The following is a 23,342-nucleotide window of genomic DNA, read 5'->3' as shown; positions in this document are numbered from 1 at the left end:
AGTTCTGAATACATAAATTCCCACATATACTTAAGCCTTATTGAAGTTTGGCGCTAGATATCTTACTGCCTGATGCAATCTCAGTGGGTCTTAAATTCCGCGACCCGGTGCGGCCATACGAGCCCTGGTGCTGATTCTGAATTTATGTGACTAACAAATCAGTTATTCTTAGTTCAAATAGCCCTAAATGTAATCTTTGGGCCTATCAGTAACATCAACAAAATCTATTTTTAGCATATGGAAAGAAATTTTTGGAAAATTTTTCCTTGTTAACATATTTTAGCGCATTTACCTTAAATCTGTATACTATACTCATATCAGATCAGTTGTTGCTTACAGTCAGATGAAAGACAGAGTCTACTATTATTTAAGAAGACAGCATAATGCCCAGTTCATTCTCAGTATGACTGCAATGTAAACAACCCCATTGAAAATGAATGTAACAGTTAACTCAGTGGAATACAAACAACAGATCTTTTGGGTATACAGTACTCCTAGTTACAAACCTCTGGCTACAGTTTCAGTCACTTGACCAGCTGTGATGCCGCAGCTCCTTTTTTGCTGATAGAAAAGTATTTGTTTGAAATGTTACTCAAAACCAAGAAACAATACTATGAGCAATGTCAGATTCCAAGGCAATATCTGTTATTTGCCATCCATCTGTAAGGCCATTCTAAGATGAAAAACAATTTCACAATCACCAATTGATTCCTTCATGTTCAGATTTCACTTCCAACAGTAACATTTTAAATTACTTATTGGAACCACCACATGATTCACATGTGCAGAAAAGAAAATGAGCATATGCACCATGCTTTTCAGATCATAACAAAATTAATGCAAAATTTTCACATGTTGCAGCCTCAAATTTGTGGCTGTAATTATATGCAATATGTCTTCAGGTTTGACCCGTCAGCATATATTTAGAAATGTAATACAGATATTTTTCCCACATACCAAAACTGTAGTTTCTTCTTCAGAATATTTTTGTGAAAAAAGAGAAAGAATCTAATTCTAAGAGTAGCATTAGCTTGATGCTTTACATATGCAGGTAGATTTTCACAATAAAGCACGTGCAGGGTCCTAATTCTTAATTTTACTTTGGTACTAAATGAAATCCCCCCACGTTGAACAAACACAATCAGTTATTAGCATAAATATGCATGTTTGCTCAGCGTCTCAAGCTGAAATATTCTACAAAAATTTATTGCTGATTTTATACTCAATGAATAATGTATAAGTCTGATGCAAACCAAGAGAATCATTTTTTGCTTTCATCACCACAAGTGTATCAACTAATGGCAGCTTGAGAAAGAACTCACACAGTGATGTCCAAAACAATTTTTTTTCCCAAATATTAGTAATTACCAAACAGTATGGTAAACTTTTGCCCTGACATTAGGCTTGACTACAATTACAGACATCTAACAACTGTGGTAGGAAGTGCTGAGTGAGTTGATGAGGAGAAAAATTTCTTAAGCACTCTTTATTTTTTGCTTTTAACTCTCTAGCAGTTTCAAGATTAAGCAATTCTTTTTTTCCAAATACGTACGATATCTGTCAATTACAAATTTGTAATGTAAACTAGATCATTTACACCCACTGCAATGCATACCTGGAATGATAGCTGACCTCATTGATGATCATCAAAGAGTTAAATCTGTCCGTTTATTACTCAATAATCTTCCAGACTAAATCTAAAAGTTAAATAAATATCTTAGGCTTTATTGAATATGGGCATGCTAGGGAGCAAAAAATAAAAGTATTTTATCTTTGGCAGTGGCAACACATTGCTTTCAAATAGCCAAGTTTTTCATTTTTGGCTGAATAAAACTGAAAAATGAATATCTTATATTTTCCTGAATGGCCATAATCTGGCATGCTGGAGATAAAAATGCTTTGTTTAGAACAATGCTGCAATTTATCACTTCCAAATTCCTGAGTCTGTCAATAAAAAATTCATTAAATTTGTACAAAATATGAAATAAATATTAAAAAAAACTGAATTTCAAAATTTGGTTTTTGTGGTGTACATGTCCAGATAGAGAATTACATGTATTAAAAGTCTGGTGGCTATAGATACTGTTGTTTTTTCCACAATGCAAGCAATAGGAACACATACAGATTCTTCATTATTAAATTTTTTTTAAAACAATACAAGGCAATAATATTTCGTAACAACAATCTGAAAAGTAATTCGAACACAAAAGTGAGATTTAAGACTAATGGCATCTCTGGTACTAATAAAGCAAACAAATATTGAGTTTTTCTCATAAGCAAAATTTTATTTCTTTAAGGTCATACATACTTCATTGTTTCATATTTTTAACTTTATAACTTCTGCATGTCATTTAACCAGCTTAAACTGACAGTCTAAAATCCAGTACTTCCAAAGTCCCTTTATATTGTACTTAGTTTCGATTAGATTATGCTGCATTTTACAGTCATGTAGATATATACACTGGTTATCATAAATTAAGGAAAAATCACAAAAATCACAATTACTGAAAAAGTTACATGTAGAATTTTATGAAACTTACCCACAATATACAACACATAGTAAGGTATCAAATAACATAAAAATAAATTACCAGACAAATATGGTAGTATAGAAATTAGCACATGTATAAAATGAACAAATCGAAGAAATCTGTTTGCTATAGGAAAAGTACCTTCAATATGGAATATGGTTGCCTCTAGAAGCAATACAGTACATACAGCAATGCGTGATGTTTTCAATTATGTGGTCTATCAGTTCCATAGGGAGAGCCATTGCTCTTGCAAAGCAGTTACAAGGGCGACAAGGGTCTGAGGGGGCAGATTGAGAGCAGCTTGCCATCTCTCTAAAGCATCCCAAACGTGCTCGATAGGATTCAAGTCCGGGAATCGAGCTAGCCACTCAATGCACATAATTGTTTCCTGTTGAAGATAATCATTTACGATGCGAGCCCTGTGTGGTCTTGCGTTATCATCCTGTAACAGGAAAGCATCACCTATTGCCCCAACACATGGGCACACATAAGCATCAAGGATGTCATCTCTATAAACTGGAGCATTCATAATTTCCGTTGGAAAGACATGGAGGTCTGTGCGTCCACCCAAAGAGATGCAACCACAAACACAGAAACTGCCTCTTCCGTATGCATCTCTTTAACGGATGTTTGACGGACGATAACGGGTTCCAGGTTCTCTCCATATCAAATCAAGCCTACTATCGCTTTCTAGACTAAACCTAGACTCATCCGTAAAGAGAATAACCCTCCACTGATCCCGCATCTAGTAGACATGTTGTCGTGCCTACTGCAACGGTCCCTCCTATGGCGTGATGTCGGCACGCAAATGGCTGGTCGCCTCACATAAGACAACCTTCCTGAAGCCTTCTACACACAGTTGACGTTGACACCAACCTTCCGGTGGCTGCAGCAAGAGAGGATCTAAGAAAAGTCGGAGTAGCGGTTCTATTCCTGTGTGCACATAATGTCAAACATTGGTCTTCAAAGCTCATTGTAGCAGTTGGCTGTCCTTGACTGAACCTCCTATATGCCGAATCTGTAGTTTGAAATTGCCACCAAAGTCTATGAACCAAAGAAGGATTCACGTTTAGCCATCTGGCCACTTCTGTTTGACTTAATCTTGCCTTTAGTCTCCCAATGGCTCTCCATCGTAGTTCTGCAGGCAAATGATGCCTGGAGGTCATTGTTACGAATTCTCTATCTCAGATTTCTGATGTTACTATCACAGTGAAATATGTGGGCTTGCTCTCAAACATGGACTTTTATTCTCCTCACAGATGACGTATTCCAAGTGCAGTGCCACTAATTTACATATTGCAGTTTTATTCAGCTACTCTTACTTGGCAACATATTTATATTTTACACAGTTTGGCTTATTTTTGAGGGAGTTATCAAAATTTTTGTGATTTTTCCTTAATTTATGATAACCAGTGTATTTTGGATTTGCCTTTATCCTGAATTTTGTTATTCTGATAACCAATTAATGAACAATTTGATTGAAATGACTGTAATTATGATAAAAAAATATTTTATTGACTATAAATGACTACATTTTATGATTAGCTAAAGGGTTTGCATATATCTAATATTGTAATAAGAATTTTTATATTTGATTAATAAAAGCTGTATTATATAATAACAGTTGATATTTAATTTATCAGTGTATCTTGTTATTTTTAATTTCCTTATAGAACAATTTCAAAGTAGTCAGTGACATGGATTTTTTTCAGACTTTGTGCCAAAATTAATTGGATTTTTTTCAGACTTTGTGCCAAAATTAATTAACAGAACTTTAATGGATTTTGATTATTTTTAGCATTACACAACCAATAAAGTTTCACTTTTAAAATTATTTATACTACTGGATACATTACATTCAATTTCAGGACCCAGTCCCTGTTTATGTAGCAAACTTATAAATATATTTAATGTAGCTCATAAATAGACAGGGTGACCCCAAAGTCAATTACATTTGCAAATTCAATAATTCACTGAATAATATAAGTATAGAGGTAAAAAATTACACACATGCTTGAAATGTCATGGGGTTTTATTGAAAGGAAAAAAAGTGCTTAAATCGGCCAACGGACTGTGCTTCATATGATAATGAAAGCAATAATTGGCATAACAATTGATTTTTTAGCAAAGACTATGTTCTTTATAATAATTGAATTGGTAACATATTAGTGTGCCTTGCACCTGTCACACTGACAGTTTGAATAGCAGAACCATGCATTTCCTGAAGAAAAAGGTCCCATCACGGTTGATATGATAAATCCACATCACACTGTGACCAACACCCAGAGGTGAGGATAGAAAAGTAGCAAAGTCATGAAGGGTTTGATTCCCTTTCTCACTACAGCTCATTTCATACACGGTTCTTATGTGGCATCACTGACATTTTGCTGCCTAGCGCCATATTTTGGCTTTTTTTCCCCCTTTCAATAAAGCCCCATGTCATTTCAAATTGTATTAATTGTTACCTCTCTACCTACACTATTCCATGAATTATTGAATTTTTAAATATTACAGTCAAAAGTCGTTAATTCGGACACCCATAATCCGGATCTCAAAGCTAAAAACTTTCTGCGCATGCGGCGCGTTGACACATGTGCATAGGCGTTTACGCATGCGTGTAAGACCTTTACGACTGTGCATATGCGTGTGCGCAAGCGAAGAATACGTTTTCGCGTGCGCGTTTTATGTATAACGGACGGTATAAGCTAAAATTATAACTCAAAAGTTGCTGAATGTATAAGAACATGGAATATGTTGGCTGCATGGATATTTTGTGGCAGTTTTTCTTAGAAAGACCTTCAGAAAGGCATCCCTCCCTGAAGTGCTTTGCCACAACCAATTAACAGAGAAATTAATGTGATATACTTACTTCATGCTTGGTAAATGTCTCATGATAACATCTAAGGCATGAATGGCTCCATTAGGTACAGGAATTTGAGATCCACAAGGAGCACTCAGAGCTTCATCCAAAAATCTCAAATCTAATTCATCGATATACTTTAATACAACCTTAAAGACACGATCCTTTCCCTCTCCAGGTAGAGTAACTTCTATATCCATCTGAAAACAATTAAAATCCCATTAAACTCATATTTTTAAAGCAATTTAAAACTAAAAAGAGAAAATAGAAGATAACAAAATATAGGAGAAATACAGCAGTGTTTATGGATAATATATTTCAAGTCCCACTATAGTTATGCGAAATTTTGGATAATACAAAAATGTAATTCATGAAACATACATAAATAAATTTTAATTAGTAAATAACACATTAACACATTATCAATGCTAAATAAAGTAAAAATGCCATGCACTTGTATTCTACTCTACATTCTTCACTTGCAGTGCACTTTCTCTGAAGAAAAAGCATTCTGAAATTTTAGCCTAATACAGTCAAAAGTCTTTAATCCGGACTCGTCGGGACTTTGGGGATTCCGGATTATCGATTTTTCCGCATTATAGATCATCAGTTTAAGTCTGGTAAGATGGCATGCAGAAATTATAAAATTAAAAATATGAAACCGTAATTTATGAAATAGAGAGCAATTATGATCTAAAGGGTATCAAAATTTACAAAAAAAAAAAAAAAAAAAAGCTTAATATTTATTTGTTTACTTTATTATTTCTTTCAACGCACGCATGCGTAAAGCATACATTACGCATAGTCGAAATTAGAAAATTGCAACCAGAAAACTATTTGATGTGTACTCGTGGTATTTATAATGATGAGGAATTTGATTTAAATCATATCAAAGACAGAATACGCCGAGATGAAGTACTACATTTAGTAAGGAATTATAATTCAGAAGTCAAACAACAAAAATCAGCGTTATACCTACAAAATTTTCACAGGACTAGTTTCGATGGTTTTACCGAACCATCATCTTCAGCAGCAATCTGATGATGGTTCGGTAAAACCATCGAAACTAGTCCTGTGAAAATTTTGTAGGTATAACGCTGATTTTTGTTGTTTGACTTCTGAATTAGTATTTATTCGGCGTGTTATTGTGTCTTAATTAAGGAATTATAAGCTGAATAAAATAAAAACATCTGCCCTGAAGATAAGGATAGTGCTGACAGATCAACTTCCAGTTCATTGCGCATTGCGACATCCCGCCCCCGCAGAGCAGCGTGAAATTGATAAACAGATTTCGGAATGGTTAGACAAACAAAGGATATGCTTTTATCCATTTTTTGCAGCAATTCCACTTTTTGTTTGATGGACATTGAAACATACTTTTGCTTTGTAGATCCTCTGGCAGCTCCAACATCGGGAAATTCTATTTGACATAATCGAAAGTTCAAGCTTACTTTTATAAAATTGCTCTAAAAGTCTGCAAAAAATAATAAGCCGGATCTAATTCGAAGATTAAGGAACAACACAATCTGCAACATTAACTGAAACAGATAATTAGATCATTTTAGCTTAGCTTACACCGTCCGTTATACATGCGCATGTGTGAACCATATGCGCTGACGCATGCGCAGAAAGTTTATAGCTTTGAGGTCCAGATTATAGATCATTCCGGATTAACGACTTTTGACTGTATTCATAAGATAATTGAACAATACTGCTATACCTATGCTAGCTGTATTATTACAGTACAAAAATGGCATAAAAATATAAATCGCATTTTCAATCAAATCCCAGCATAATAACAATGAAACATTGATCAGAACTGAGCAAGTGAATTTGTGTTTATAGTTATTATAATCAAGGAAAGACTGGGCTCATTTTGGCTGCTGTATTTCAACTTACTTTCATCTACAGTGAATTTTAGAAACTTGTGAAATAGTCTTGAAACTTGTGTCCTTTAACTCACAGCTTTTTTAAGCTGCAATAAGTTACAAACTGAAACAACAGCTATGAAAGTAAGCAAATAATTGAAATTATTAAACCAACCACCCATTTCTAGTTTACATGCATTTACAATACCTAGATAGTAATCAACTTAGAAGGACTTCGACATGACAAGTCATACATAAACACTAAAACATTTTTCTCTTAAAATCATTAGATGATATCACTTGAAGGTAGCAAGGTTTATGATTAAAAAAATTGGATACATATTTACAAATGCAATTACTTTGTCAGAAGAATTAAAGTCAAATTTACATTTTAAAGGTTTGATTTATAATATTAGCCCCCTTCAGAGAAATTTTTTAAAGAAAAAACCATTTAGAAGTCAGGAAGTTATCACCTTATTTCCAGGCATGTGGAACGAATTCCTTGCATACATGTTTTTTCGTCCGTCAAAGACTGGTTTTTGAGATCCAAATATTTTTGTGTAAGCTGATAACATAGTATTAATAATTTCTCTGGAAAAATCACAAGAAAATTTTGTTAAAGTAACTAATCATTTCACAGTAGTCATAAAGAATAAAGGGTACTATTCGGTTTCGAGGGCCATAAAAACAATCGCCAAACTATTGTTGATGCCAATGCTGCCAAAAATAATTGCAGCAACCCTAATAATTGCTGCAAGAAAGGAAGTATAATAGTAAATAACTACCTAAGATTGATGTTTTAATTTAGATGAAAGGTTAGTTTCACATAATACTTTTTTATTATAATTTACATGAAAAAGGCTAAACATGACTGAATGGAAGCATAAGAGTAATAACTATTTTGGATCATTATTATAATTTATATAGAAATTGCTAAACATAACTGAATGGATGTCTGCATCGCTATTTCACTACCGACGTATCGATAAAGCATAATTTCATCTCATTGGTTGTTCAAACGTAATTTTCTATAATGAACGATGCCTTTTCTTTGAAAATATTCTCAGTAAAGTGCAGAATCGCTCACTTATCTATTTGCCGCTTTTTACAAGGGTAAAAACAATTGGATTTTTGTCAATTTTCTTTTACTTTTAAAGTGAAAATAGGTTGATGTGTACATAGATAAAGGGTGTGCGCAGTGCCATTTTTGTGCAATTCTAGGAATTTTTTTGTGATAAATAAGTGATAAATAAGTGATATGTGATAAATAAGTGAAAATAGGTCGATGTGCACATGGATACCGAGTATGTGCAATTCTTAAAAATGCATCAAGCAGTGGGTGATTCTGCCCTTTACCCAAAATTCTATTGCCAACTTTTTGTCAAGGGCAATTCTCAAATTGTTAAATCCATAGGATATCAAAAAAGGATTTAAAAATTAAACTAGTATTTCAATGGCGTCTTAAGAAATATAGAACTATATAAACTTACGCAATCTGAAATCAGTACGTATGCTAGATTTGGCGCTCTGTTAAATGTGCACGTTTGCTAGATTTGGCACTTTTGTGCATACATTTTCGCTGCCATTTTTTTACGGCCCTCAAAACGGAATAGTACTGAATAAAGTTACGATTTTACACAAATAACATATTAAAAATACTGTCTATAAAAACAATAAAAATACTTTATAAAAAATAAATAATAATTTAAAAACAAAGCATTTCATAAAAAAATTCTTAGTAAGAAAGTGACAGAATTACAAAAAATTCATAAGTTGCTACATAAACAATTAATGCTTTATATAAATTATAACATTAAAATTCTTCCATTTGGACATTAGTAAAGTTAATAAATTGATGACCCAGTCTTATTCAGTTTAAAAAATCACTACCAAACTAAACCTTCAGGAAGTTCCTTCCCTAGTTAGATAATCTCAGAGGTCTATCGTAATTAAGATTAGATACAATACAGTTTACAGATTTCATACAATACAGTTTACATGATACTCAGGAATGCAGATTTTACTTATTTATTTATTTCACATTGTTTACAAAAAATAATTATAAAATAAAGGATATTTTGGTTTTACTTGTAACAGCAGGTGGCGTTGAACTATTACACAAGAACCACAAACAGTCCTTTTAAAATTAAACGAAAAGGTGCCCTTAAATTGATATTGATTTTAAATAAATACAGAACGCTGACTTTTGCTTCTGAAGAAGATGGATGGGTCTATGCCTGATCACCTTTAAAATTAATACAGAAAATAAGTTTGTGTTTTATTGAACTGAAAATTGTACGGTTTCAGATTCCAAATTCATCCAAGAGAATCTATATATTTATTTCACATTTATATACATTCATACGACATGGATTGACATTAGTTCATATCAAATGACTTGCAGTTAGTTGGAAGTTTTTATAGCAAAGCAAAATTGTCAAAAAATATGTGAACAGCCTCCGTATATGTATTTTTAAACTTAAATTCTTCAGGCAAACCTAATATAATATGAATATATCGAGACAGTAATCAATTCCCCATTTTGTTTTTATAAAGATAAATTTTAAAGCATTTTTGTTTTGCAATAAAGTTCCAAGAATACTAATTGCATGTTATGTAACAAATGAAAATTATGTTTCGTTTATTTATTTTTCTTTAAAGATTCTTTTTTAAAATTTTAAAATAATGTTACAAGTTTTGCATATATGTAAATAATTTTTGTGAAATTATATGTAAATTGAAATATCTCTTGAATAATATAACACAGAAGGCCTCAAAGAATGCGAAGCTTTGCTGGAAAAATAAGATTAAGGGATTAGTCCATTTGACATTGAGGTAAATGGCTATCTTGGCAGCACCAAGTTGGCGATGGTTTTGGTGACTAATTTTTGTTGTCATACTTGGTGACCATTTGACAGCATTTTGGTCTGATCCCTATGTAACTGTGTATGCCTTCTGAGCAATTTCGACAAATTGAAGGTATTGGACATTTTTTGACAGATGAGTGAAAACTATAAAACCAAAGAAGAGCATCAGTTTTCAATATAGTTCAGAGTATTGAGATCCTGTGCAAGCTCAGACATTTGAGGCTTTTTAATACTGTCCTGCGTTTAATGTTCTTAGTAGTTTGAAGTAGTAACTGTTGACTGTGCTCTGTCATACTGAAAACAGCTAAATGAATACTTTTGAGAAAAGTTCCAGAACTATTAAGTGTTTTTTTTGGGGGGGATAAAGGTCATCAAACTATCATTAGTTCCAGTACATTATACACCCATATACACATAACAATATTTTACCGCACAGATATCTATCTATCTACGAATTTCTTTAAAAGTTCATTATTTGATGATCTTACAAAGTGTAGCACTTATATATAGATAATCTACGAAACAAAAAATACTTTAAATTTGAAACAAATTTACTTACCTATTAACTTTCCTGGGACATTTATCTGGAGTTATAGTAACATCATAATGATGCAATTTGCAAGCTTTCAGTGTGATGGGAAAATGATTAGCCCTTAATTTTATTGCTGATCCTTCAGATCCATAATCTGGTCTTTGAGGAAATGTAAGTACAGGAAAACCTGAAAGATCCTTTGCAGCCATTGTTCAACTACCAGTGTACACTCAAGTCTTCTATTCTAATTACTTAAAATTAAATGACACATTACATACAGAAGATGTAACATAGACAAAACAACACAACATATACAGTGATCAAAGCATGTAAAATAACAGGGAATGGGAAGTGCATGCTGGCAACTTTTAAGAAAAATAGTATGTACCCAACAGAAAATAAAACGAATAACTTCTAGTTGCATGCTTAATATTCAGTTATAGTAAGCACATTAGAGAAATCAGTCTAGATTTTGTCCCATTTTGGATCAACAGAGAGAATTTAAGCTTTTATCCCTTCTTATCCTACCATTAATCTCTTGAGAATATATTTGGATAATTAATGAATTCTTTCTCCGCAAAAGTAATTCATAAATGTCTGCACCTTACTTGGAATTTAAATGTGTTATTGTGCATGATAGCTAACTTCCACTAACATCCTACCAAAAGAGATGGCATCACTTACATATTTTATAAATTTTACAGGTATCTTCATTATTTACAACATGAATATTTAAACATAATTTGCAAAATCCACAGTACTTGTAGCTTATAAGATATTGTTACGGATTTGGTATTTAAATAGCTTATGTTAGTTGAATTGTAAATTAAATGGTTTTATTTCCCGTGCAGTGCAGCACGTAATGAATATTAAAAGAAAGCTTAAGCTGGAAAATTGAAAATACAAGAGCGTGTACATGTAACATTTAATAAATATCTCTTTTTAATTTCGAGAAAGTACTTGAAAATTCTCATGCACAATTTTAAAATCTTATAAAAGGAGGAAAACCTCTCAGTTCGTGGTAGTTACTTAGTTTGTTGTTGTTTTAAGAGTTTGTTTAGAAAACTGCTCTTGTTGACTGTAGCGAATTCATGGATTAGCTTTCTTTAGCTGTTTTGAATTAAGCTCTCTTGAACGTTTGAGTAGTTAGAAGATAACTACTGTCAGATATTGTAATACTGCATGAATATTGTAGGAAATTTAAGCGTATTTGTTGTGATAATAATAAATATTTGTTCATTTTTCATCGGATTTGTGCATTTATTTCGTAACGAACCCGTGTGCACGCAACAATTTTTGGTGTCAGAAGTGGGATTTGAATGCCAATAACAAGAGCGATGGAAGAGCAATTAAGGCAGTTGATATCAGCCTTTGCCTTGTTTAAAGAAGAAATGAAAAAAGAGATGAAATCTAATCAGGACAAAATTGAAGCAGGACAGGAAAAGATTGTAGCAAGACAAGAAGAGATGAAAAGAGAAATTACCAGCGTAATAGAAAACAAATTCGAGGTTATGGAAGGCAGAATTGACGCAGTAGAAAATAAAGTTGGAAATATTGAAGAAAATGTTTCTTTGGTAAAAGAAGAAATAGAAGAGAGAGTTTCTGCCATGGAACAACAAATTAATGATAGAGTTTCTGCGGTCACGAAAGAAGTTGATGATTTAAAGAAATTCGTAGTAACAGCAGGGAGCAATCTGGATGGTTTTCTACCGATGCCTGCTCGTCCATCTCTGAAGCTATCCACATATGATGGGAAGACATCCTGGCAAGTGTACAAGACCCAATTTTCTATAGTTGTGGATGAGAATAGATGGGATTCCCAAGCTAAGGCCTGTCATCTCACCGTTTCCCTGAGAGCAGAAGCAGCGGAAATCCTGAAGATTCTTCCCGAAAACCAGAGATTAGACTTTGAAGCTCTATCTGGCACATTGTAGCTGCGCTTCGGAGAAAAGTGTTTAAAAGACTACAGCAGGCTTCAACTAAAATCCCGTCAGCAGAAGACCACCAAAACACTTCAGGAGCTCGCCACGAATGTTGAAAGGCTGTCACATGCCTTTTCAGAATGCCCGACAGAAACAAGAGAAATCCTGTTGCTGCAATATTTCATCGATGGCACCCGAGACCCTGAAATACAGAAAGCACTGCGAATCTCGGATGTTAAAGATTTGAAAAGCGCTTTAGTGTATGCCATGAAATTTGAGGCAGCCCAGCAAGCAAGCCACTCGTAGAGCCCGCCACCCAATCAGAGCTGTTCAAGTCCAGGAGCCAGGGGATCAAGTCACTGCTCGTCTAGACGATTTAACTAGACAACTGAATGCCTTGAGACGGAATATTGGTGACAAGAAACCGACCGTAAAGTGCTGGAACTGTGGTGCTGAAGGAAACATACGACTGAACTGCAGAACACCCCAGGGTACGGATATTAAGACCGTTCCTAACAAACAGCAGGGAAACTAATTAGTGGCCAACTCGCGGGACGGAGGTTGAAAGATAATGAAAAGCCCCAGTTTAAAGCGCTTCAGATTTCTGCAGGGAGAGGCGGCAGTAATGGACTTTTCATAATAGGACATATCAATGGAGTTCCCAGTAATATTACGATAGATACAGGAGCCAATGTTACCATCATCCGAAAAGATTTGGCTCAACAACTGGGAAGCAAACTTATCTGGACGATGCCCTGCATTACCCTCTGGACTGTGTCCGGTCAGAAGATCGACATCGACGGAAAAGTAAATGTTAACATCACATTTGGAAGTGATGCTTACCATCACATGGCATATGTAGCAGAGATCACTGATTCTCGCATACTCAGATTGGACTTTCTAAGGAAATACAATTTTTCCTTGGACTTTAGAAATAACGAAGTGCATTCTACATCTGAGGACACAGCGTTATTTGGAGTTAATGAAGAAAAAGTTAAATCTGTCCATAAAATCATAGCACAAGACAATATCACAATACCGGCAAGAACAGAAATTTTACTTCCTGGATCCATAGCCCAAAACAGAAATTTCCACTACAGCATCATAGAATATCCCAATAACTAATAGCCCAAACGGAGTACTAGTAGCCTCAACACTTGTTGACCTATCCAGAACGGTTATCCCGGTGAGAATTACCAATGTAACTGAGAAGGTGACAATTATTAAGAAAGGTCAAGTGGTTGCAGCATGTACTCCAGTAACCACCGTTAAAAGAAAGAGTAACATCCAAGAATCCGTGTCTTCAGAAAGAATTACATCAGAGTTACTTCAGAATGCACAATTAAACGATGAAGAGAAAAATGCTGCCGATCGCATCATTAAAGATTTTCATGTTGTTTTCTCCCGCTCGTCTTCTGACGTGGGTCGAACTAGTTTGACACAACATAGAATCGATACCGGCGAGCATCCCCTGATCAAGCAACATGCAAGACATCTACCATTTGCTAAACAGGAAGAGGTATGAACACTTTTAAAGGATATGGAAGAAGGCGATGTCATCGAGCCTTCAGCAAGTCCATGGGCATCTCCCATCATCCTAGTCAGACAGAAAGACGGCTCAACAACATTTTGCATCGACTATCGCCGGTTGAATGAGGTTACGAAGAAAGACAGTTACCCTCTTCCTAGAATTGATGACATTCTAGACAGTCTTTCTGGAAGCAAGTGGTTCTCAACACTTGATTTAAAGAGTGGGTATTGGCAGGTAGAAATACAGCCTGAAGACCGAGAAAACATGGCATTTACTACAGGACAAGGGCTTTGGCAATTCAAGGTGATGACGTTTGAACTGTGTAATGTGCCGGCAACATTCGAACGTCTTATGGAGACTGTTTTGAAAGGCCTTTCCTACAAAGCCTGCCTGATATACCTGGACGACATCATCATTGTCGGAAAGAGTTTTGAATAACATTTAGAAAATCTTAGGAAGGTGCTTCAGAAACTGAAAGAAGCCAAGAAGCCAATCTGAAGCTGAGTCCCGCTAAATGCAAATTGTTCCGAAAGGAAGTGACTTACCTGTGATATGTCATCTCTGCAGAAGGTGTGCGCACAAATCCTGAAAAGGTATCAGTGGTTAAATCCTGGAAATGTCCCGAAAATGTCCATCAGCTGAGAAGCTTCTTACAGCTTTGCACCTACTCTAGGAGATTCGTGAAGGACTTTTCTTCTATCGCAAGACCCCTTCACAAGCTGACAGAGAGCAAGCAAAAGTTCTTGTGGACAAAAGAATGCGAGGATGCATTTAACAACTTAAAGGAGGCTTTAACATCAGCTCCAATCCTGACGTATCCTCAGCTCGACAGACCATTTATTCTTGACACGGACGCGAGCAATGAAAGTGTTGGTGCTGTTTTCTCCCAAGAAATAGATGGCCAAGAACGTGTAGTAGCTTACTGGAGCAAGTGCCTGTCTAAACTGGAGAGGAATTACTGCGTCACTAGGAAAGAGTTGCTCGCCATAGTTAAAGCTGTAGAGCATTTCCATCATTATCTATACGGCAGAAAATTCCTCCGCCGCACAGACCATGCCTCATTGGCCTGGCTTTTAAATTTCAAGAATCCTGATGGTCAAATAGCCAGGTGGATACAGAGACTCCAAGAATATGACATCACTATCCGTCATCGTAAGGGATCATCACACAGGAACGCTGACGCCCTTTCTAGAAGACCTTGCCCAGAAAGCTGCCGATATTGTTATAAGGTGGAAGGGAAATACGAGCTGCTGATTCTGGACACAAGACAAATTACAACATTAACATCGGCTGATTGAGACCCGTGGAGTGATGCTGAAGTCAGGAATAACCAGCTGGAAGACTGCGACATTAAACCCATAATTGATTTAATGGATTGATCAAACAGCAAACGTATCTGGCAGGACATTTCTATCTGTAGTCCTACAACAAAACAATACTGGGCATTCTGGGATTCACTTCACATTCGAAACGGTGTCTTATACCGGAAATTCGAATCGGATGATGGGAAGATGTTTCAATGGCAACTGATACTTCCAAGATCCCGGATTCATGATGTCCTTAAAGAAATACATAACAGCCCTACAGGAGGTCACTTTGGAATAATGAAGACCTTGCAGAGAGTTTGTGAGCGCTTTTACTGGAATAATGCAAAGGATGACGTGCAAAAGTGGTGCCGATCTAGCGATGCCTGTGCAGGTCGGAAAGGACCGAAGAGACGCAGCCGAGGCAAGCTGCAACGTTACAACGTAGGGGCGCCTTTTGAACGTATCGCCTTTGACATCTTGGGACCTCTGCCACGAACTGCTGACGGCAACAAATACATACTCGTTGTCATTGATTACTTCACCAAGTGGCCTGAAGCATCCCTACTCCTGATCAAGAGGCTGCCACAATAGCTGAGGTGATGGTACAGCACTGGATTTCCAGGTTCGGAGTGCCTCTTCAGTTACATTCCGATCAGGGAAGGAATTTTATGTCGGCAGTAATCAAAGAACTCTGCAAACTACTCGGCATTGTCAAAACTCAGACAATGCCATTACATCCCCAGTCGGACGGCACGGTAGGGAGGTTCAATCGAACCATCCTTAATAACCTCTCATTAGTGGTTTCCAGAAACCAACAAGATTGGGACAAGAAATTACCACTGTTTTTACTGGCTTACCGCAGTGCTTGTCCACAAGACTACCGACTATTCCCCATCACAGATGTTCTTCAGTTGTAACTTTCGTCTGCCTTGTAATCTCTTGTTTGGTCGCCCTCCGGATGCTCCTTCATTGCCTAAGGAATATACTCAAGATCTCCAGGCCCGGTTTGAAGTGATGCACAACTTTGCACGAGAGCGAGTCAAGTTGGCGACAGAGAAGATGAAGACCCGCTACGACACAAGAGCTACTGAACATCAATTCCACGAAGGAGACGAGGTGTGGTTGCAGAATCCGACTCTACAGAAAGGACTTTGTCCAAAATTACAGTCACTTTGGGATGGTCCGTACACGGTCCTAAACAGGCTGAATGACGTCGTGGTTCGGATCCGCAAGTCTTCAAACTCTAAGCCTAAAGTCGTTCATTACGACAGGTTAGCTCATTACTATGGCCATAGTACGTAATGTGAATAATTGTAAATAGTGTAAGACCATGGTCCTTTTTGTTTCTAAATGTGTATTTAGTATTTGATTTGTATTTGATAGCATTTGATTTGTTTTATTTATTGCATTTATTGTTCATGTTGTTTATTATTGTAATGTAATGCTTATTATTGCATTTATGCCACAGTTGTAAGTTGCCAGGGATTGTACTGCCCGGGACGCGCAGTCCTTGGGAGGAGGGCAGTGTTACGGATTTAGTATTTAAATAGCATATGTTGGTTGAATTGTAAATTAAATGGTTTTATTTCCCCCGCAGTGCAGCGCGTGACGAATATTAAAAGAAAGCTAAGCCGGAAAATTGAAAATACAAGAGCGCGTGCATGTAACATTTAATAAATATCTCTTTTTAATTTCGAGAAAGTACTTGAAAATTCTCGCGCACGATTTTAAAATCTTATAAAAGGAGGAAAACCTCTCAGTTCGTGGTAGTTACTTAGTTTGTTGTTGTTTTAAGAGTTTGTTTAGAAAACTGCTCTTGTTGACTGTAGCGAATTCGCGGATTAGCTTTCTTTAGCTGTTTTGAATTAAGTTCTTTTGAACGTTTGAGTAGTTAAAAGATAACTACTGTCAAATATCGTAATACTGCACGAATATTGTAGGAAATTTAAGCATATTTGTTGTGATAATAATAAATTTTTGTTCATTTTTCTTCGGACTCGTGCATTTATTTCGTAACGAACCCGTACGCATGCAACAAAAAATTCATAAATAAAAAAGTAATTCATAAATGTCTGCACCTTACTTGGAATTCAAATCAGTGAAATTGGGCATGATAGCTAACTTCCACTAACATCCTACCAAAAGAGATGGCATCACTTACACATTTTATAAATTTTTACAGGTGTCTTCATTATTTACAACATGAATATTTAATCATAATTTGCAAAATCCACAGTACTTGTAGCTTATAGGATATTATAAAATTTAGCTGATGCCAAAAATGGAGATAACTTGCAAATAAAAAGTCTGCTTCACTGCTGCAAACACATATGTCTACAAGATGTGTTGAATTCATATTATTTTCGACATGCTTCATAGTTGTTATTTTTTCAGAGTCCTTAAGAATTGAAAAATAACAAAATCGAGACTATGAAATGGAGTTTAATAAAATGAAGGCTTCTTCTGTCAGAACTGTAAAATCATGGCCAAAAATATTCTAATATATCTCATGACTTGTATATATCACCCAAGAACATTGAATAGAGCTGCAAAAAGTATAGAATGTGATAACAAAGGGCCTAGGAAATTAGTTTCAAGGAAAATAACATTTCTAAAGATATCCAAGTCATTTTGGCAAAGATATGATGATCTTGCACATTTACCCACTCCTAATCATCTCTCCCGAAGAATCTTCCAGAAGCCTCCTTTCATTTCCAGACATTCTTACATCAGGTGTCTTTACAACACTATTTCATTCAACCAAAGACACTGAACTCCACATAATATTTGGGGCTATATGCATTAAGTTCATATTCACTATTCAACTATCAGAAATAACAGCCTGAACTCATCTGGGAAGATTTTCAACTTTTGAAACATGTCTATAGAAATTGCTTCCTGATAATCTAAGAGAGCTGCAGTGAGTCTGGCTACTGAAATTGTGTGATTATCTAGGTATGTAATTTGCATTTCAATTTTTTTCTTCCAGAAATGTTTAATGGAGTTTAGGTTAGATTATGTAAAAGTCATTTAAATTTTTTAATAACCATCTCTTCAAACTATGCAAGCACAACCTTTGCTGGGAGGTTCAGAACAGTTTTCCTGTCAATAATAATATTCATATTAATAATACTGTTGTCAGAAAAGAAGAAGGACACAGATTTCAAGAATATCAATATATATCTCAATGTTTATTTTTCTGACCATAAGAACTAAGAAATCCAGCCAAATCATGATTTCTCTAACATCAAGTTCGACAGATGACAAATACAGTTGGATATAAAAAACGCATCTGGCTTCTACCAGCTTATGCAATAAGATTTATTACTCCATAGAATTTCCACTGTTTCACAATCAAAGGGTGGTGAGCTTTGTACCACTGTAATTAGCATTAGTAAGTACCCTTATGTTTGAGTTGTGAGTGATCACAAAATTATCAAAGCTGAGGCATTTCAGGTCTCGGGTAACAATTCTGCTATTAGTATTGACATCAGATCATTTTGAAACTTATGAATCAGCACAGCAACTGGTTATAAGTGATTTTTTATGGTTTAGCAGCTGTAATAATTAAGTTTACACATCCTACTATTTCATTGTCTTTCATTTCCCATTATAGACTTTACATTTTTTAACATCACTTACAGCTGATTTAACTAATCTCATGACCCTTTCAGTGGCACAGTCATGCCACTCAAAGGGTCATGAGATTTTTTGTCACTTGGTCTAAAGGCTTATAATCTAAAATATTTTGCTTTTTTACTTTCTTTAATGATGTATCATCTAAATGAATGAAAGTTTATGAAAACAGAAGAGTTACAGAGACTAAAATAAGTAATTATATAAATTTAGCTAATAAATGGTATTTAAATACAGGTCTTCAAGAGCACATTCAAAAAGCCATGCCACTCAGAGGCTTGAGCATCTGCAGCAAAGGCTGATATTTCATGAACCAATTGCTATAACGATGGCACCCTATGATTATGCCATGATGTAGTTCACTCAATTATACTGGTTTACTGGTCTGTCTAACATATTTATACGAACTTCCAATGCTATTAACAGCAACTGTCTTTTTTATTCGATAACAGTTCAGACCATATAATGGCCACATCCCCTTCTCCAGTGAAGGTAGATAATTTTGTGAATATAGTGTATTTCAAATGCAGTTTCATGTTATGGCAGACATTTTGTCTGAAGGTGGTGGTGCTAGTGAAATTTTTTGGTGCACAACCTAAATAGGTTATTAGTGCCAGACACATGTTAATTAAGTACGAGTTACATTTAAAACCACACGTTAATTATATAAATCACAAATTTAAAACAACACCAGACTTATAAAATCTAATGAAGTAATAAAATGATGAAAGTTGAGATGAAGTTACTTATTATTTATATATTGATATGAGATCTGAAGTAGTACTGTAAAGTACTGTAGTAACTGTAAAGCTGTAAAACATGAGATACATTAAAATATATAACACTTAAGTACAAAGATACAACATTAAAAGAAAATCAAATTACATTACAAAAATAAGCCTCTTTCAGGTAGTGAAATAAATTAAAAATTGGCCTCTTTCCCGATTATACGGTGTACGAGTCTGTATAAATTATGAAATTTCTTTGATGTAGCTTTGAAATGAATAGAAGTGCATAATATAGAGCAGTCAGTTTAAATGTTAAGAGAAAGCAAGTGTGGTGCAAGCATCTTCTCTTTATATGGTCATCTATCACAAATGCTGCTCCAACAAGACTAGTTGCTTTTGACCCATCTGTATATATGGAAACATGGCTGCTATATTTATGTCTATGCTCAAAGACAAGTTACTTGTATATGATCTCGCTAGTGTTCCTCAAACAGAATGTCATACATGCCATCAAGCAATTATACCTTAAAAGGATGGTCAGATTGAGATAATATTAAAATAATGTAGAAGAGAACTGCTCATGCCTTAACTGGAGTAATGGTTCATAACAATCAACATAAAAGCTCTCGACAGGAGATGTTCTGAATGCTCCATAAAAAATCTGCAGTGCCTGATGATGAATTAGATCTATTTTAACAAAACTGAAGGCCTTACAGGTCCGTAAGCAGCTGAGCCATAAGACCAGACAACCACGCTGTAAACATGAAGTAAAGTGCGCGCTCTGTGCCCCAGGAAGTGTCCGCCAACACTTTTAAAAGACTTAATATTTTGGTACACTTCTTCCTCAGATGTAGGAATGAGGCAGGAAGATTAGTTTTTGGTGGAGCATCACTCAAAAAAACTTTACTTCAGGTTCAACTGGAATCACTGACCCATGAAGACTCAGGCTCAAGATGAAGACTTCGCTTTCTACAAAAGTGCACACAAACAGTTTTCTGTTTTCAAAACATAAATCTTTGTTTGTCTGACCAGTCCTGAATCCTGTTCAGAGCAATCTGCAGTTGTCTCTCTACATGTCTTATATCTGCCCCATGACAGCTTATCGGCAGATCATCAACATATAACAATCCTAAAACCGCAGGAAGAAGTTGCTTTAAGAGAGAGTTGATTTTTAAAGTGAACAAAGTAATACTGAGCACACAGCCTTGGCATATCCTCTTCTTGTAAAAAGACATCTGATAAAACAGCACCGCTCCTGACTTGAAGAAGTCCTTACTCTAAATTTATTTTTTAATGATAATAGGCAGGTTGCCATGCAAGTCACTGTCGTGAAGTTCACGAAATATACCATATCTCCCTGCCTTATCATAAGCTTTCTCTGTATTAATAAAGACAGAGACAAGACAGTTTCTTCTCACAGAGGCTTTGCGAATAAATGTTTCCAAAAGGAGCCTGTAATCCATGGTCATTCTTCCTTTTTGAAAACCGCTTTGACAGGGCAATATATGATTCTCTTCCAAGAAATAGACTAGGTGGCTGTTCACTATTTTTTTTAAAAAACCTTGCACATGCAACTCGCAAGTGCAATAGGCAGATAGTTGTAGGGATTCTTTGGGTTTTTTCCTGGCTCAGGTATAGGAATAACAACAGCTCTCTTCCGTACATTGGGGAAAATATGTTCCTTCTACACTTGGTTATAAAGAGCAAGATGGGTAGTCAGACAGATGCTTCAGTATTTCGAAACTAACACCATCTAGACCTGGACTAGACCTACGTGTCTGCAATAGAACTCTTTTCAGCTCAAGCATAATAAAAACACTATTATAAGGCAGAGTTGGAAGAGTTAATTAAATGCAAGAGAGCTTTTCTCAGATGGCAGTTTAACAGAAAGAAAGGCTGGTGGATAATTATTGCTCGAAGCACCAATAGTGTTTGCAATTTCTTCTGTGGAGCTTATCACTTAACCATCTTTTTCCATAAAGGAAACTGAGTGGTTATTATATATTCCACATGTCTTTTTAACTCTTTCCCAGAGTTGTTTAGTTGGTGTAGTTCATGTTATCCCAGATACATAGGATATACATGAATCTCTCTGACTCTTATGGCTTACTTTCCTTGCATTTGCTTTGCTTTTTTTGAAGGCTACGAAGTTTGACAGAGTTGGGTACTTATGGAGAGTTCCCCAAGTTTTTCTCTGCTGTCTTAAGAGTTTTCCTGGCACTCATGATTCCAGCATGACTTTGGATATTTTCTTACTTTTCCTGATGTCATAGGTAAAGAGACTACAGCTGCCTGCATAATATCAGTAGCTGGTTTAACTGCTTCATCGATAGGCATAGCAGCAACCATTTCTTCTGTGAGGTCCATAATATATGAAAAGATTTCTCAGATTTTATCATACATGAAATGAGGAGCTCTAAATGTGGGATTTATTTCTTCTTGTGCGAGAGTTACAAAAATTGGAAAATGATTGCTATTATAAGGATCATTCTCTTCACTGAATGAACAAAAAGGTAAAAGAGATGGTGAACAGATGGCAAGATCAATAGTGTGAAAGGTTCTTGTAGGCTTGTGGAAGTAAATATCTTGTCCATTATTGAGAAGACAGAGGCAGTGATCTTCAATCATTCGCTCTATTTGTCTGCCTCTAGGATTTGTATCCTTACTTCTGCAGAGCGCGGTATGAGCATTACAGTCTCCTATTATGATAAAGGGCTTAGGCAGCTGTTCTACCAAATAGTCTAAATCTCGTTGATCAATGTGTTTATTTGGAGGCAAGTAAAGAGAACAAACTGAAACAAAATTTTGTGCATTAAGTTGCATGGTTACAGCTTAGAGGCTCATTCATAATGAGATTTAATTGGAGGGATAATCAAGTGAGGCTATAATACCTATGCTTCAACAGACATGATTACCATCAAAATCATCTTTTCTGTTCAAACAATACCTCCCGAGCTTAACCAGATGATCTAACAGAGTTTTCTGGACTGCCAAGCACATATGACGAAAGACATTGATCAGATGTTTGATGTTAATGAGATTTTGGTGGAAACCACAACAACTCCATGATATGAGAGTGGCCATTATGAATGGTGTTTATTCTTTCTGTGCTGTGTTTTGGTTTTGTGTGGAAGTAGATGTTTGGGAATTTCTAACCTTTTCTGTACATTCATGTTATCTGAATCAACGTAGTCTGAAATCATACAGTCAAATGAACTATTGCTGACACTTTTTTGTTTGTTTGTAGTTTTTACGGAGACTTTTTAAAATTTGTTTTGGACTACTGTTTCTTTTTTCTGCATTTCGTGAGTTGGTTTGTCAATTATGGGATTGATTGTAGTGTGTTGAGTTTTAGATAGCAGTGTGTGTACTAATTGATGTTCGGGTACCAATAGATCATGTTGATTTTGCAGCACTAGCAAAAGACATGGCTGTTCATGGGTGAGTGCCTTCAACTATCCTTCTGGCTTCTGCGTAAGCTACATTTCTCACAATTTTAATAGCCTGAACTTCTCTCTTTCATTGCAATTTGGGACATGAGCATGAGAAAGCGACATGTT

At 35.6% G+C, this 23,342-nt stretch overlaps 1 protein-coding gene across 1 annotated transcript in view; it reads right to left on the bottom strand.

Moving 5' to 3' along the window:
- The window catches only part of LOC118204723 (protein argonaute-1-like), a 99,931-nt gene that overhangs the window by 59,128 nt on the left and 17,461 nt on the right, over window positions 1-23,342 (bottom strand). Inside the window, exons 3-5 of the mRNA XM_035377021.2 lie at window positions 10,686-10,909; window positions 7,733-7,850; window positions 5,401-5,591 (exon numbers count right to left, since the gene is read on the bottom strand). Coding sequence (XP_035232912.1) covers window positions 5,401-5,591; window positions 7,733-7,850; window positions 10,686-10,867 — 491 coding nt within the window. The 5' untranslated portion in view covers window positions 10,868-10,909. The remainder of the gene's footprint in view (window positions 1-5,400; window positions 5,592-7,732; window positions 7,851-10,685; window positions 10,910-23,342) is intronic.

This window comes from Stegodyphus dumicola, chromosome 5 (genome assembly GCF_044657685.1).
Source record: "Stegodyphus dumicola isolate Sdum_Otavi_A_Nest chromosome 5, ASM4465768v1".
In the NCBI taxonomy this organism is placed as follows: Eukaryota; Metazoa; Arthropoda; class Arachnida; order Araneae; family Eresidae; genus Stegodyphus; species Stegodyphus dumicola.
This window is presented reverse-complemented; position numbering and strand designations above follow the sequence as displayed.